The sequence below is a fragment of the Sapajus apella genome, unplaced genomic scaffold (genome assembly GCF_009761245.1).
Source record: "Sapajus apella isolate SASKATOON/1434 unplaced genomic scaffold, GSC_monkey_1.0 scaffold87, whole genome shotgun sequence".
In the NCBI taxonomy this organism is placed as follows: Eukaryota; Metazoa; Chordata; class Mammalia; order Primates; family Cebidae; genus Sapajus; species Sapajus apella.
This window is the reverse complement of record NW_022437027.1, coordinates 2,686,587-2,703,555: the sequence shown is the minus strand read 5'-3', so window position 1 is coordinate 2,703,555 and position 16,969 is coordinate 2,686,587. Positions and strand designations below refer to the sequence as shown.

Below are 16,969 nucleotides of genomic sequence, written 5' to 3'. Positions count from 1 at the left end.
TCCGGAGGCTGGAAAGTATCAGGATATAGCCTTGGAAGAAATCACTCAGAGTATGTGAAAAGAAAGGGGTCCAAGACAGAAGGTTGGACAATGCACATATTTAATGAGTCAGATGGGGAAAGAAAGGCCAGGAAGTAGATCAAGAAGGGTCTGTCCAAGAGATTGGATGGAAATCACAGAAGACAAGAGAAAAAATGTTTCAAGGGTGAAGGAGAAGTCAACATCAAGTGCTACTTAGCGTTTAGACTGACTGTGAGATGGGGCTTAACTAAAACCTAACAACTAGGTGATCTATTGTATACCCATTAGAAGACCTGCATCTGGGGAAACAAGGCAGAGTGTTCGGCACAGCTGCAGAGAGAATAGAAAAAAGCACTGAACTGTTTACTTCATACCCCCCATTATTTCTTAGACTCCGAGAATTATAGTTACTTAATTCTGGTTGTGTACTCGGTAGGCAGCAATTTACTGCACTGTCTTTATCGAACTTTAAAAAATCATTGAATCTGTAGCTAGCCCAGAAAGATTCTTCATTAAATTCTTCAGAGTATTTTTGTATACATGCGACAATCGTAGATGCTAAAAATAAGGCCAAAGAATCACCAAATTTGCTATCATTGTGTGCTAATTATCTTGAAGGAATGATAGAAACTAAGCAATATGGGTTTTAGTTGTAGCCACTTGTTAAATAAATCTGCTGTATGTCACATAATCAAAAACCACAGAAATAATGAGGAGCCTGAAATCTGCATGAAAAGACTAGGAAAAGTAACAGTTAAATTATATAGAGTCACGTAAGACTATATTATAAGCAAGTCATTTGGAGATTTAGGACGGAGAGGATAGTGTGGGTAGAAGGGTTAGGAGCTTGAATTGAAGTTTGAAGGATGGATGGCATTTGGATAGGCAGAAGGAAGGAGCAGGATGCTCCAAGTGGGAGAAATATGAGTCAAGCATGGTGTATCTGGGACATAACTGGAATAGAGTGTTCGTTTGATGAGTGTAGAAATTTGATTCTAGAGAGTGACAACAGATTGAGGCAAAGAGCCTGGAATATCAGGTTGGGACATTTGGATTTTTATCCCACAGCCAGTGGGGAATATTACAAGTTTTCAAGAGGAGAAGAACCATGGTTAGTTCTATGTTACAGCAAGCTGATTCTGCCAGAAGCAAGGAGGGGAAAAGAACAGGAATCTGGAAGGTTGGCATAACAGGCTAAGACGGAAGTTCTGAATGAAGTGTCAAGATATGATAAAAGTTTTTACTGAGCTGGTATTGTTGTATGTTGGTGCTTGGAAACTGTCCCTCTCTGACAATAGTTGGGGGTTGATCACCAAGTAATTCTTTCCTTGACGAGGAATTCAACTCTATTCCTGCTTGTTGCACAACCCTCCTTTAGTCTCTAGTAATCCAGTAATGATTCTAGCTTCTTGGCTGAAATCTATTCACATCCCAGCCCCCACACCCCGTTAGGACCTAGTATGGCCCATATTTGGCTTTTGCCCTTTACAGCATGTAGGGGATGTTGAATATGCACATCCAGTACACTCAACAATACTTCTCAGTGTAAATTAATGCAGTGGCATTCTGGTTGATAAGTGTAGTTATCCGTCTGCCTCAGTGCAACCAATCTGGGGCACTGACAACAATGAGGTTCTGAACCTGCAAGCAAACAGTCAAGAACTTGATTAGGCTGGTATCAGCTGTGAGGCTTCTCTATGAACCAAAAAGCTGGTTCAACTTCCTCTCTGGATAGTCGAGTCTTGTAGTATGCATTCTTCTATCGGGGTAGGGGTGTGTGTGTGTGTGTGTGTGTGTGTGTGTGTGTGTGTTGGATGAAGAATTTGGACATGTTGAGTTTCAAGAAATACTGGAATAGTCATACAATTTTACATATGGTAAATGCTTAGTAAATGTTTAATGACAATGAGTTGAAGGAAAAGAGAAGATGTGGAACTGGAGCTTGTGTCATGGCTGGAAATAGTGACAAAAATGCTGTCAGGATAGTATAATAATTGAAGCTTGATAAAGGCAACTATAGAAAAACAAGAGCCCCAGGACCCAGGAAGGGAGAGGAGGAAGTTAAGCTGCCAAAAAGAGGGTATGGTCAGTCACACATTTGTCCTAAAAATCAGCAGGAATGGTATGAAAGCCAATGAAGGAAGGTCAAGGACAGAACACTCAATAGTGATATTAAAACCAGCCTTCAGTGCTGGCTTGTGCAATTGGCAGATTCTTTGTGTTTTAATTTTCTTATTTCACAGAAGGGATGTGAAGACGTTACACACAGTTTTAAGAACAGCAGGAGCTCTTCAAATAAATGAACTAAAATAGATCTGTTATGTTTTTAAAGGGGCTTATATATTTAATTTTGAGTCTACTTCGAAACATTCAAATTAAACAAAATGCATCATATTTTTTGTGTGTGTTCTCAGGTATGATAAGTATTCTCAGCAACATAATAGTTCTGGGCATCTTCATTAAGTACAAGGAACTTCGGACACCCACAAATGCAATTATTATTAACCTGGCTGTTACTGATGTAGGGGTCAGTAGCATTGGCTATCCCATGTCTGCTGCCTCAGATCTGTATGGAAGTTGGAAATTTGGATATGCAGGCTGTCAGGTATTGGAGATCATTAGAATGAAAGCAAAATAAATAGATTAAAGAAATGTAAATTTAAATGTCTAAAATGAATCCCAAGAGTTTAAATCGAATAAGATATTGTAGGATAATAGATATAGTGCTTTTATGGAAAACAACTTCAGAAATGACTAGGAATATATTCTTTAATAAGAGAAATAAAATTACTAATCATTGTTACATTTTCCAAATTCTCCTAACGCAAAGGAAGAAACAAGCAAAACAACTAGCATTCAACTGAGTGAGAAGAGTGATGATTTGCATATTCAGCTGAAAAATTGCATATTACAAATTAAGAAAGAAATACCCTGCTTTCATCTGAAACAATAAAGCATTTAGTGATTTAATCATAATATTATGGAAGATAGTTAAGCTACCATGTTGTTGAATTTTTTCCTATAGGAAGACCTCCATGAGAATTGTTACTAAATGTATTTGTTATTTTTTACTAAAAAGAAAATGCATTAATAGTAATTTGCTTTAAGATATTAGGCAAATATTACTTTTGGCCTAATTCCTTTAACAGTTTACTCTCATAAGCTAAAAACTATTAGAGAATAACGTAGTAGTGAATACACAATATCCACATAAGTTCCAACCAGTTTTGTGAATTCTTAACGTTTTGCAATCTGTGCTTCAGATTGTTTTTCTTTTTAAAGATCTAAAGCTATACAGATACTGATACAAAAGTGCTGTCAGGATAGTATGATAATTGAAGCTTGATAAAGGCAACTATAGAAAAAGAAGAGTCCCAGGCCTCAAGAAGGAAGAGGAGAAAGTTAAGCTGCTAAAAAGCAATCTCATTCCTCCCATGAATGTTTTTCTATCTTATATATGTGCACATAAACCAGATACTGTCTGAATACTTTAGGTTTTGTGTAAATGATATCATATTGTTTGCATTATGCAATTTCCTTTCATTGTTAGATATTATGTTTTTGAGGTTTATGTTGATGGATATGGCTGCAAGTCATTCATTTTAACTGCTATATAATATTCCATTTTATGAACATAGCCCAATGTACTTTTTCATTTTACTCTTATTGGACATTTGTTCCCATTTTTTTTTTGTATCACAGACAAGACTTCAATAAATGTTCTTATTATGTTTTCTTCTGCAATATGTGAGTTTCTCTAGACACATTGCCTAGGAGTGGAATGGTAAAGTTGTAGAGAATGTTCATCTTCAACTTTATCAGAAGTAGCCAAATTGCTGTCCAAAATAGTTATTCAGATTATGAGAATGTCTATTACTCCACCATCTCCTTAACACTTGGGATTGTCAGACTTTTAAATTTTCATTTTCATGGGGGTGAAATGCCATCTGATAATCAGGTATTTTTTTGAATATTTATTGTGGTTGTATGTCTAATGTTATAAATATTCAAAAGCCAATGGGCTTGTATGAATAACCCATTCATCATCTGGTCATTTTTCTATTGAGTTTGTCTTTTCCTCTGGTTGAATTGCCCATCTTCAGAGTACTACTCTTTTGCTTGTTTGTGGTTGTTCTGCATTCTGTTTATAGAGTGTTGTATAGAAATTTCACCGTAAGTCTTAAAATATTCAAAAGGTTCATTTCAGTTACAAACTACTTTCTGTAAAGTCTTTTTATTAAACAAGTTACAATTTGATAATGAAGATATATTTTAAAGTAATAAAGTAAAAAACATTTAGTATATTTGAGATATATTCTAACAGCGGTACAAAAATCTAAATGTTTCTTGGGAGGGTGTTTAGAATGGTAGAGTCTTTTCAATTTTGGTTTTCAGGTTTATGCTGGATTGAATATTTTTTTTGGAATGGCAAGCATTGGATTACTCACGGTCGTGGCTGTGGACCGATATCTGACCATCTGCCTTCCTGACATAGGTACAGCACTTTTCTCGGCTTTCTTAATGAATCATTTCTTGACTAGTGACCACTCAATATGTGTACGCTAATATATAAACCTAATGGTTTGTAGTTAGGGTCAGTCTTATTTCTTTGGCAATAATTGTTCAAATGTTTCAATGGTTTCCTATTGTACTTAGAATAAAATCCAAATTTCATAAGGCCACCCGCACTTTGGGGCATGGACCAAGCCCAGAATGAGGCCTTCATATTTACTGTTTTCCTAGGTCTGGAAAGCTCCTCTTCCTGCTTATCCTCTGGTTGGTTTTTTTCTCACTTAGGTTTCAGCTTAAATGTCATTTTTTCCAGAATGTGAACTTGTGTATATAGGCTTGGTAAAAAGGGAGAATATATTTATTATTTTATTTGGAGTTGCATCCATGTTTTGGCTCCTAAGACCAACTAAAGTGCTCTGTAAAGAATTTACTTGCTAACACTTATGAATCAAGCAAGTTTAAAAAAGTGAGTCCCATCAATGGCAAATGATGCTAATATTTTCTATGCTTGATAATAGGGAGGAGAATGACCACCAATACTTACATCGTCATGATTCTAGGAGCCTGGATTAATGGCCTGTTTTGGGCTTTGATGCCTATCATTGGGTGGGCTAGTTATGCCCCAGATCCTACTGGTGCTACTTGTACCATAAACTGGAGGAAAAATGATAGGTAAGAGACAAGTTTACATGTTATAATCAAATGCTTCTAACGTAGACATTTTCTCACCCTTTCAAATTTAATATCAGATCATGTGTTCCTCATACAGAGAGAGCAAAGTGCTTACTTGGTAGTGATGATGTGATTCTAGCAAAAGTCAGAATTGAAAAAAGTGACTAATGCTTGTTTGCAAGTAAAGGTCATCCAGCTCTTTGTCTCCCTTACCCCATTCCTTCCTTCCTGCCCAGTGTTCTCTCTTAAGGCAGCAACGCAGGGTACCAATCACCCTTCCAATATCTGCACATCGCAAAGGTAGGATCATGAGCAGGGAAAGGGTTAATGAAGCTAGACAGAGTGTACAGCTCTGGCAAGAGCCCAGGCTGTCTCCTTGCTGTCTTTTCAGGATGGTTTGGTGTTCAAGCACATTCTGAGAACTGCACAGCAAAAGTAGAAGCACTGCAAAGATTTGCCTGCTAGTTAGTGAGGCTTCTGTATATTTTCCAGGAACAAGAGGATAATTTAGTTCATTAAAAGAAATGAAGGATAACATAAAAACTTCTAAAATCTCAAACCAGAAAATTTCTAAATCTCAAACCAGATCTAAATCTAAAATATCTTCTATAGACTCAAAAAGTAAAGGCTGGGCACGGTGGTTCATGTCTGTAATCCCAGCACCTTGTGAGGCTGGGGCGGGAAGATAACTTTAGCCCAGGAATTTGAGACCAACCTGGGCAACATATTGAGACCCTGTCTTTACAAAAAAAAGAGGAAAAAAAAATTAGCTGGGTGTAGTGGTGCAAGCCATTGGTCTTAGCTACTCAGTAGGCTGAAGTGGAGATTGGTTTGAGCTGGGGAGTTTAAGGCTACGGTGAGATGTGATTGTACCACTGTACTCCAGCCTGGGTGACAAAGCGAGATTCTGTCTTGAAAACGATTTAAAGTAAATAATTTAGGCTCTATAGGCCAGATGGTCTCTATCACAGCTCTTCAACTCTGTCATCATCCTGTAAAAGCAGCCATAGCCAATATGTAAATGAGGGCACATGGCTGTGCTTCAATAAAACTTTATTTACAAAGATGAGTGATGGGCTGGAATAGGCCTATAGTCCACAGTTTCCCAATTCCTGGCCTAAATGAACTAAAAGTCAAATATACTTCTTAAACTATTTAACAATATAATGACTACTGGTGTTATTTTTAATAATTGTCTCCTCTTTCCTCTTTCCCAATTTAATACATTAAATGAGCAATCATGATTCCCTTTTCTTATTTTCAGATCTTTTGTGTCTTACACCATGGCAGTTATTGCGATAAATTTTATTGTGCCCTTGACAGTGATGTTTTACTGCTATTACCATGTCACACTGTCCATCAAACATCACACTACCAGTGACTGCACTGAGTCCCTCAACAGAAACTGGTCAGATCAGATAGATGTAACAAAGGTAAGAGGTCAAAATCCTTGAAAAATTGTTGTCATGGAGCTTTTACCCATTCAAAGGTGAGAGTCCCTGGTACCACCACAGTCTTCTCTCCCTCATCTCCAATTCTCACTCCTCCGCTCTTTCTTCTGTGTTTGCCTCCTTATTTCTTTTTTTGTTTTTGTTTTTGTTTTTTTTTTTTTTGAAATGGAGTTTTGCTTTTATTGCCCAGGCTGGAGTGCAATGGCATGATCTAGGCTCACTGCAACCTCTGCCTCCTGGGTTCAAGTGATCCTCCTGCTTCAGCCTCCTGAGTAGCTGGGATTGCAGGCATCTGCTGCCACGCCGGGCTAATTGTTTTGTATTTTTAGTAGAGACGGGGTTTCACCATGTTGGCCAGGCCAGTCTCTAACTCGTAACCTCAGGTGATCCGCCCGTCTTGGTCTCCCAAAGTGTTGGGATTACAGTCATAAGCCACTGCGCCCATCCACTTGCCTCCTTATTTCTGAATGATATGCTGTTTGCTCTTTTGGATATTTTTGTTGGCCACCATCTCTTGATTTCCTACTATGGATGATGAGGTTTTATTCCCTTACACCACCCACTTGCTTGCCCAACTCTTCCTCCACACTTTTCTCTCTCCTTCCCTGTCAGTATAATGTTAACAATATCTGGCTAAAGAGGCTCTTTCCCTGCTCTCAGTATGTTTAAACACACCACAGAAGTGATGCACTTTATCCTGTTCTTTAAGCCATCCTCCTGGTTCTCTGGGGCCTTTTGCTCTGGTTTGAATTGGTTTCTCCTGAGGGCTGCTGCTCAGAACACCAACATCCTCAGGTCTCCCTTCATCACCAGCTCACGCTCGGGATGCTTTTGCCTCCTTGCAGGATCAAATGCCCTGTTTTCTGGAATGCTTGTCTTCCTTTTTTTTTCTTCTTAGTTTATTTTCTCTGATTTGGTGGAACACATTCTCCAAAATTAATTCCTGAGGTTACAGGAGAGGTAAAATTTTTAAGACGTTGCATAACTGAAAATGTCTTAATTTTACTATCATATATGATTGTTTGCCTGGTCTAGAATTTTAGGTGCAAAAGTAATATTTGAAGAGTTTTGAAGGCATTGCTCTACAGTCTCCTAGCTTCCAGCACTGCTGCTACAAAGGCTGATGGCATTCTGGTGGCTGATGCTCTGTGGTGATCTGTGGGTTCTCTCTGGAAGCTTATAGGATCTTCTCTATGTCTCTAGTTTTCTGAAAATGTATACTGATGTGCCTTGGTATGAGTATTTATCCAGTGCTGGGTACTTGGTGAGTACTTTCAGTGTAGAGACTCTTGTCTTCCTCTTCTAGGATATTTCTAGTATGATTTCTCTGATGATTCCTGTCCCTGTGTTTTTTCTTTCCTCTTTCCCTGGAATTCTTTTATTTGGATATTTCATCTTCTAGACTTATCTACTAATTTTCTTAAATTTTATCTCCCATATTGTCTATTTTTCTTTGTTTCTTTTGTGGTGGTTGTTTGTTTGTTTTTGTTTCTACTTTCTGAGAGATTTCCTCAACCATATCTAGATCTAGGATAAGAGTGAGGAAAGTGAAGGCCAACCCGTGGGTGCAAAATTCAAGCAAGCACCAACAAATTCATTAATTAAAAAAAGCAGTTTAATCTAGTACTTAAAAAAACAATATTGGGCCGGGTGTGGTGGCTCACTCCTATAATCCCAGCACTTTGGGAGGCTGAGGCAGGCAGATCATCTGAGGCTGGGAGTTTGAGACCAGCCTGACTAACATGGAGAAGCCCCATCTCTACTAAAAATACAAAATTAGCCGAGCATGGTGGTGCATGCCTGTAATCCCAGCTACTTGTGAGGCTGAGCCAGGAGAATTGCATGAGCCTGGGAGGTGGAGTTTGCAGTGAGTCGAGATTGCGCCATTGCACTTCAGCCTGGGCAACAAGAGCAAAACTCTGTCTCAAACAAAAATCCAAAAAAACAAAACAATATTAGTATAAAAATTATGTTGAACAAAATACAAATTTTAAATAAAAGCACGATCTGACCCTGCACTTAGATAATTTACCTGATTCACCTCTCCCGATCCCAGTCTGATAATATAATACAACCTTTCTATTATATTTTTAACATTCTACTCTCAACTTTTACAGATAGGATAAAAACCATTTTTTAAAAAAAATTCCAACTTTTATTTTAAGTTCAGGGGTACATGTGCACGATATATAGGTTTGTTACACAGGTAAACGTGTGCCGTGATGGTTTGCCGCATAGATCATCCCAGGTACTAAGCCCAGTATCCATTAGCTGTTCTTCCTGATCCTCTCCCTCTTCCCTCCCTCTGCCCTCCGACAGGCCCCAGTGTGTGTTGCTTGCCCCCATGTATCTATGTGTTCTCATCATTTAGCTCCCACTTGTAAGTGAGAACATATGGTATTTGGTTTTCTGTTCCTGCATTAATTTGCTAAGGATAATGGCCTCCAGTTCCATTGATGTCTCTGCAAAAGACATGATCTCATTCCTTTTTATAGCTGCATGGTATTCCATGATGTATATGTACCACATTTTCTTTATCCAGTCCATCATGAGAATTTAGATTGATTCCATGTCATGTCCATGATTGCTATTGTGAATAATGCTGCAATAAACATACATGTGCATGTGTCTTTATAATAGAATAATTTATATTCCTTTGGGTATATACTCAGTAAAATAATGGCTGGGTTAAATGGTATTTCTGTCTCTAGGTCTTTGAGGAATTGTCACACAATCTTCCACAATGGTTGAACTAAGTTATACTCCCACCAAGAGTGTAATAGTATTTTCCACAGCCTCACCAGCATCTGTTATTTTTTGACTTTTTATTAATAGCCATTCTGACTTGTATGAGATGGTATCTCATTGTGGTTTTGATTTGCATTTCTCTAATGATCAGTGATGAGCTTTTTTTTTTTTTTTCATGTTTGTTGGCTGCATGTATATCTTCTTTTGAGAAATGCCTGTTTATATCCCTTGCCAACTTTTTAATGGGGTTGTTTGTTTTTTCTTATAAATTTAAGTTCCTTATAAATGTTGGATATTAGACCTTTGTCAGATACACAGATTGCAAAAATTTTCTCCTATTCTGTAGGTTATCTGTTTTCTCTATTTATAGTTTCTTTTGCTGTACAGAATCTTTTTAGTTTAATTAGATCCTATTTGTCAATTTTTGCTTCTGTTGCAGTTGCTTTTGGCATCTGCATCATGAAATCTTTGCCTGTACCTATGTCCTGAATGGTATTGCCTAGGTTCTCTTCTAGAGTTAAAAACCATTTTTATTGCTAAAACAACTATTTTATACTCTATTCTCTCCTTGTTTTATGGATCTATATCTTCTGTCATTTCTGTGACATTATGTATATATTTATATTTCCTTCTGTTTACCACATATTTTTGTTTCTCCTCAGTTCCTGCACTGTTTTTGTTTTCTTTGCCTGTCAATGTAAAAGTTTTCTTTCTTTTTCTTTTTTAAAAAAAAAAAATGAAGGAGAGGAAGAAAGAGGAAGAGAAAGAGGGAGAGAGAACGGGGGTGTTGCTTTATTGCCCAGGCTAGAATGCAGTCTAAAAGTGGGTATGAGAGACATGAAAAAAAAGAAAAAAATAAGGGAAGAAAATAACAAACAAGCAGCCAACCAATATTTCATTTAAACCTATAAGTAAGTGTGATGTGGTACTGATAAGAGTGTATATTTTGTGCCGGGCGCGGTGGCTCAAGCCTGTAATCCCAGCACTTTGGGAGGCCGAGGCGGGTGGATCACGAGGTCAAGAGATCGAGACCATCCTGGTCAATATGGTGAAACCCCGTCTCTACTAAAAATACAAAAAAAATTGGCTGGGCATGGTGGCGCGTGCCTGTAATCCCAGCTACCCAGGAGGCTGAGGCAGGAGAATTGCCTGAACCCAGGAGACGGAGGTTGCGGTGAGCCGAGATCGCGCCATTGCACTCCAGCCTGGGTAACAAGAGCGAAAACTCCGTCTCAAAAAAAAAAAAAAAAAAAAAAAAAGAGTGTATATTTTGTGTATTTAAAGTGGAGAGTTCTATAAATGTTAATTAAGTTTACTTGTTCTGGATCTGAGTTCAAATCCTGGATATTGTTGTTAATTTTCTGTCTCATTGATCTGTCTAATATTGATGTTGAAGTCTCCCACTATTGTGTGGGAGTCTAAGTCTCTTTATAAGTCTTATATATCTGGGTATTCCTGTATTGGGTGCATATATATTTAGGATCTTTGGCTCTTCTTGTTGCATTGATCCTTTTATCATTATGTAATATCCTTCTTTGCTTCTTATGATCTTTGTTGCTTAGAAGTCTATTTTATCAGAGGCAAAAATTGCAACTCCTGCTTTTTATTTATTTATTTATTTATTTTTGCTCTCCATTTGGTTGGTAAATCTTTCTCCATCCCTTTGTTTTGAGTCTTTGTGTATTCTTGCATGTGAGATGAGTCTGGATGCAGCATACCGATGGGTTTTGGCTTTTTTGCCTGTCTGTGTCTTTGGATTGGGGGATTTAGTCGATTTAAATTTAGAATTAATAATAATATATGTGAGTTTAATACTGCCATTTAATGTGAGCTGGCTGTTTTGCCCATTAGTTGATGTAAATTCTTGATTATGTTGATGCTTTTTACTTTTTGGTATTTTTTAGAAAGGCTGATACTGGTTGTTCCTTTCTATGTGTAGTGGTTCTTTCAGAAGCTCTTGTAAAGCAGGCCTGGTGGTGATGAAATCTCTGAGTGTTGCTTGTTCACAAAAGATTTTATTTTTCCTTCGCTTATGAAACTTAGTTTGGCTGGATGTAAAATTCTGGGTTGAAAGTTCTTTTCTTTAAGGATGTTGAATATTGGCCCCCACTCTCTTCTGGCTTGTAGGGTTTCTGCTGACAGATCTGCTGTGAGTCTGATAGGCTTCCCTTTATGGGTAACCTGACCTTTCTCTCTGGCTGCCCTCAGTATTTTCTCCTTCATTTCAACCCTGGTGAATCTGGCGATTATGTGCCTTGAGGTTGATCTTCTTGAGGAATATCTTTGTGGTGTTCTCTGTATTACCTGGAGTTGAATATTGTCCTGCCTTACCAGGTTGGGAAAGTTTTCCTGAATAATATCCTGAAGCGTATTTTCCAGCTTGGATTCATTCTCTTCATCACATTCGGGTACACCTATCAAACGTAGATTAGGTCTTTTCACATAGTCCCATATTTCTTGGAGATTTTGCTCGTTCCTTTTTATCCTTTTTTCTTTAATCTTGTCTGTTGTTTTATTTCATTAAGTTGGTCTTCGACCTCTGATATCCTTTCTTCTGCTTGATCAATTCGGCTGTTAAAACTTGTGCATACTTCACGAAGTTCTCGTGTTGTGTTTTTCAGCTCCATTAATTCACTTATATTCCTCTCTAAATTGTGTATTCTTGTTAACATTTCGTCAAACCTTTTTTCAAAGTTCTTAGTTTCTTTGCATTGGGTTAGAACAAGTTCTTTTAATTCACTGAAGCTTCTTATCATCCACCTTTTGAAGCCTGCTTCTGTTAATGGAACACACTTGTTCTCCATCAGGCCTTGTTCCGTTGCTGATGAGGAACTGTGATCCACTGTAGAGGGAGAGGCGTTCTGATTTTGGGTATTCTCAGCCTTTTTAGGCTGGTTTCTTCCCTTCATTATAGATTTATCCATCTGTGGTCTTTATAATTACCATCTTTATAATTGGGTTTCTGAGTGAACGTCCAACTTGTTGATTCCCAGCACTAAAATCTGAGCAACCCACTGCACCAGCTAAAACAGCGGCGTTAAGATTGATGGTGCTTTTCTGACTCTGCACCAAGAACCGCCGCACCAAGGCAGTGGCAAAACTGCCCCGCCGGCCACAAGAGTCGTGCTGGTGACCCATGGGTCTCCTCCGCTGGGAATCTCCTGGTGCGTGAACAACAAAAATTCGTCTGAAAGTGTGGCGTCCTCTCGTTCTCTGCGCTTTCACTGGGAGCTACAATCCCGAGCTGCTAGTGATCAGCCATCTTGGCTCTCTCTCCAATGTAAAAGTTTTCTTAATGTCTGGTGGTCAATGATTGTCCACTCATACTTAAGAGCGATGCATTAAAAATGTTGATTGTAAGCATGGAGATGCTCATTAGTGAGATGTTTCTTTTGGGAGAATTTCAAGTTGTCTCTGTAGGTATTATTATTATTATGACCATTATCACTGTGATTATCTGCTAATCAAAACAACAGCAACAATAACAACAACAGCAACAATAACAACGACAACTTTCTAACTTCCATACTCAATCTGGAAACAAATATAATCCTGTCTTGAGCTCAGTGAATTCTAGCACAGACCATTTCTGCTGGATATATATTACACACAATGCAGATAATTTTGTAAAGGAGTTCTCTTGTATCTTGTTTAAATGGAAAATTATATTTTTCATGTTGCTCCCTCCTGATTGTCTTCTAAAATGATGGAATAGAGGTTTGGGGGAATTTCTAACTGTCTAGGTATTTTATTCTGGGCAGATCGGTTTCTTTCATGTTTCTAGGTAGGAGGTAAAAGTCTATGTCCAAGTTTTTTCACACTCAGTGCAGGGAGTGGTCAGCACACAGACATCCCTCTTTTCAGTACAGTACTGAAGTGCTTAGCTGAACCTGGTGTCCCTGTGTCCTGAGTTTCCCAAATTAGCCTTTTTAAAAATATGTATACTGAGCCTCTGGAAGTCTTCCAGGGAGAGGAAGGGGAAGTTATTGAGTAGACTGAGTGGACAGGGAGAAAGATTTGGAAATATAACTACTTTCTTTTCTTTGTATATTTCAACCAGTTATATCGTGAGCTCCATGGGTACCCCCACATCCAGAGTTTTCTGGTACCCTTTGTTACTAGGCTTTCTGTAGCTCTGTAGTAGGGATTGATCTGTATCTGGTTTTCCCTCATAGTTGGCTTTTTAACATTATTTATTTACTTATTTATAAAATTATTTTCATGTTTCTTACATAATTTGCCACTTGTCCAATGGTCTTTGTTTCCATTAAAAATATATATTATCTAATCTCTGATTCTCTGTCCTTATGGGTTTATGTCTTCTTTAACCTCTGTTCCCTAATTTTAGCAGACAATCCAGAGAAGCAATATAAAAATATAATTTTTCCATTGAAACAGAATGCAAGAAAGCTCCTTTACAAAATTATCTGCACTGTGTGTAACATTTATCCAGCAGAAATGGCCTGTGTTAGAATTCATTGAGCTCAAGATAGGATTGTATTTGTTTCCAGATTGAGTTTAGAAAGTTAGAAAGTTATATTTTAGTTTAGCAGATAATTCCAGTAAGAGCAAATAATGATGACAGTGATAATAATAACGGCCATGCCAGCAGTTCACAGCACAATGACTTGAAGCGGGGGAGGCTGGGTTTTCATCAGTCTTTCATTCAAGTTAGCTTTAATACTCTCTCCTAGTATACAGAAAGAAAGAGGGCATTCTTTACATGTGTGTAACATTCTTGAAAGCAGTGTTATATATTCTTGATATATCCATTTCACAAGGTCTCATTATCACAGATGATTTCAGGTACCTGAACAAAGAACATAGAAGGCAAAAACTCAGGTATTTCCTTTATGTCATCAACAACATAAACATATTCGAATTCCAACCGAGATAGATTTTTACTCTACTTTAGATATATTTATATTTAAATATTTTAAATATTGGGCTTGGTGGATATTTATTTCTTTTCAGATGTCTGTGATAATGATCTGCATGTTTCTGGTGGCATGGTCCCCTTATTCCATCGTGTGCTTATGGGCTTCTTTTGGTGACCCAAAGAAGATTCCTCCTGCCATGGCCATCATAGCTCCATTGTTTGCAAAATCTTCTACATTCTACAACCCTTGCATTTATGCGGTTGCTAATAAAAAGTAAGTAATGTCTAAAATGCTTGCAAATACAAAATAAAACTGATACAAAAAGAATGTTAAGACTTTTTGGGAGAAAGTGACAGAAACCCACTTTCATCTGTCATAAAGGTTATTTGGCTCATGTGACTGGAGCAGCATCTAGGAGCTTAAATGCCTAGAGCTCCAGATTTGTAACAGACTCTTCCCAAATAGTGGCAGAGATTATCGTGGGCAACCCAAGACCCAAGTTCTACCAGCAAAGCATCCCCAAATGCCAGCTGCATCACAGATAGCTCTCTGGCAGAAAAGCTCCTGGAATGTCAGTGGTCAGCTTGGTTCAAATGGTTACCCCACCCCAAAATACACGGAATAGTGGTTTCCAAAGAAAAGAGTGATTCTATTACTGGAAAATGGACGAGGCAATATTGGGCTCCCTTGGTGGGTAGTATAAATGTATGTTTACAAGAAAGAAGACATATCATTCAAATACAAGAGAAAAGTTCAGTGCCAACATAAAAGGCTTCGGGATACTAGAGAATTCTTCCCTCCTCTCTTTTTTGGATTTCTCAGCAAAGTGTTCCTTTCCTGCCTTCTCCGTGAAGTTTAGATTGTTTCATTTGTGTTACTGCTGGAAAAATGAAATAAATCAATCTACTGTGCTTAAATATTTGGCCAGAAAATTTCAGAAGAAGTTAGGTAATTTTATCCTGGAATGACAAAGTTTGGGAAAGCAGCTTTAGCTACAGGTATGTGAAGAAACATAAAATTTTACAGATCAAACAGACCACAAAAGAAGAATGAAGAACACATTTTAAAATCAGAATCTGCTGGTAGTTCTTTTGGAAAATTCAGTCATTCCCAAGCTCCCTTAATTTCAACTGGCCTTTGCTGGGAAGAACAGAGGCATGAAACACACATTGTTAGTTCAAATAAACAACTCATGGCATCTGACATTAGAAACATCCTTTTAAATATATATAAATATTAACTTTTATTAGATGTCTTCAATCTATAGAATCAACAGTGCAAAATTGGCCTTTAGTTATACCATATACCTTATATATTTATACAGGTTCTCAACAGGAAATCTGTAGAATCAACAGACAAAACTGGTCTTTATATATACCATATTCTTTATGTATTTATAAAGGTTATCAACAGGAGATATTAAAGTTGGAGACAGCAATCTATCCAGAGATGTAAATTAACAGTAGTGGCATCAGCCATATTTTAAAATGCTTTAGAAGTTTCAAATCATTATGAGTTAATGCCAGATTTTTCTTTTTTTATTGTAGGTTTCGGAGGGCAATGCTTGCCATGTTAAAATGTCAGACTCATCAAACAATGCCTGTGACAAGTATTTTACCGATGGATGTATCTCAAAATCCACTGGCTTCTGGAAGAATCTGAAAGGAGAGAAAAGGACATACTATCAAAACACTGTAGTTTTTGGCAATACTTTTATTTTAAATGAGTCAATTTAGATCAAATGCAGACATAGATCATTGTCCTGTTAGACTGTAAGTTCCTCAGGTGCACTCATGCTTCTTTTGTTTGTGCCTTGGCTGCTGTAGTGCATGCTATGTCCTGATATGTCAACTTATTGCTTATCTCCTTTGACGAATTAGGAATCTGAGGTTAAGGCCCCTTTCTTTCTCCCTATTATGGCATGCATTACACTGCACTGATGACCTTTAACTTTCCTGGCTCCTCCATTGGAATAGAAGCAGTCACCAATTTAATGTTAGAATAAATTAATAGTAACAATAATAATTAATAATTCTAGATAAATATGAAATGATGTTGGATGGTCCCCATTAGAATAGAAAGCATTTTTGCATTTCAACATTTTAATATTTAAATCAATTATTAACTTATGTTATTAAACAAAAATAATCAAATGAACATTAAACACGATGGTTTCTAAATAAAATGTTAAGTCAATTCATATATATATATATATATATAAAATATCATTATAACCTCTGTGCATATTTTTATGTTTTCTGAAATTTTTATTATCATTTTCCGCATATCTACTCCATGTATTTGCCACCAGAGTTAACATCAATCAGAGTGGAGATTTTTATGTTTGTTCTTTGATGGATCCTTAGCACATGTACCCAGTGCTGTCTGGTATGTAGTAGGCAGTCAATAAATATTTTTTCAATGTTGAATGAATTTGGAGACTCACATATTTGTCATTTTAAATGACTATTAAGCATAGTACAATATACCATTGTTTATATAACAGACAATTAAATTGCTTTCCAGTTTTTAGTTTCATGGATGTATCACTGAGAACATTGTAGTATAAATATATTTTTTCTTTGGGAGAAGTTATTCTATTTGAGTGGTTTTTTCAGACTAGAAATACTGGATACAAATACAAAAACACTATTATTGTTGCTAGTTTGCTTTCTGGAAAGATAG

At 37.2% G+C, this 16,969-nt stretch overlaps 1 protein-coding gene across 6 annotated transcripts in view; it reads left to right on the top strand.

Moving 5' to 3' along the window:
- The window catches only part of GAR1 (GAR1 ribonucleoprotein), a 32,195-nt gene extending 15,478 nt beyond the window's left edge, over positions 1–16,717 (top strand). For 3 of the 6 annotated variants that reach the window (XM_032254770.1, XM_032254771.1, XM_032254769.1), the window contains exons 7-12: positions 2,436–2,626; positions 4,417–4,516; positions 5,052–5,205; positions 6,470–6,638; positions 14,379–14,557; positions 15,832–16,441. In XM_032254770.1, coding sequence (XP_032110661.1) covers positions 2,436–2,626; positions 4,417–4,516; positions 5,052–5,205; positions 6,470–6,638; positions 14,379–14,557; positions 15,832–15,946 — 908 coding nt within the window. In that variant the 3' untranslated portion in view covers positions 15,947–16,441. Of the gene's footprint in view, positions 1–2,435; positions 2,627–4,416; positions 4,517–5,051; positions 5,206–6,469; positions 6,639–14,378; positions 14,558–15,831 lie in introns of those variants that run through there. The other 3 variants (XM_032254773.1, XR_004261704.1, XM_032254772.1) reach the window with 3 other exon arrangements.
- Positions 16,718–16,969: the final 252 nt, after the last annotated feature.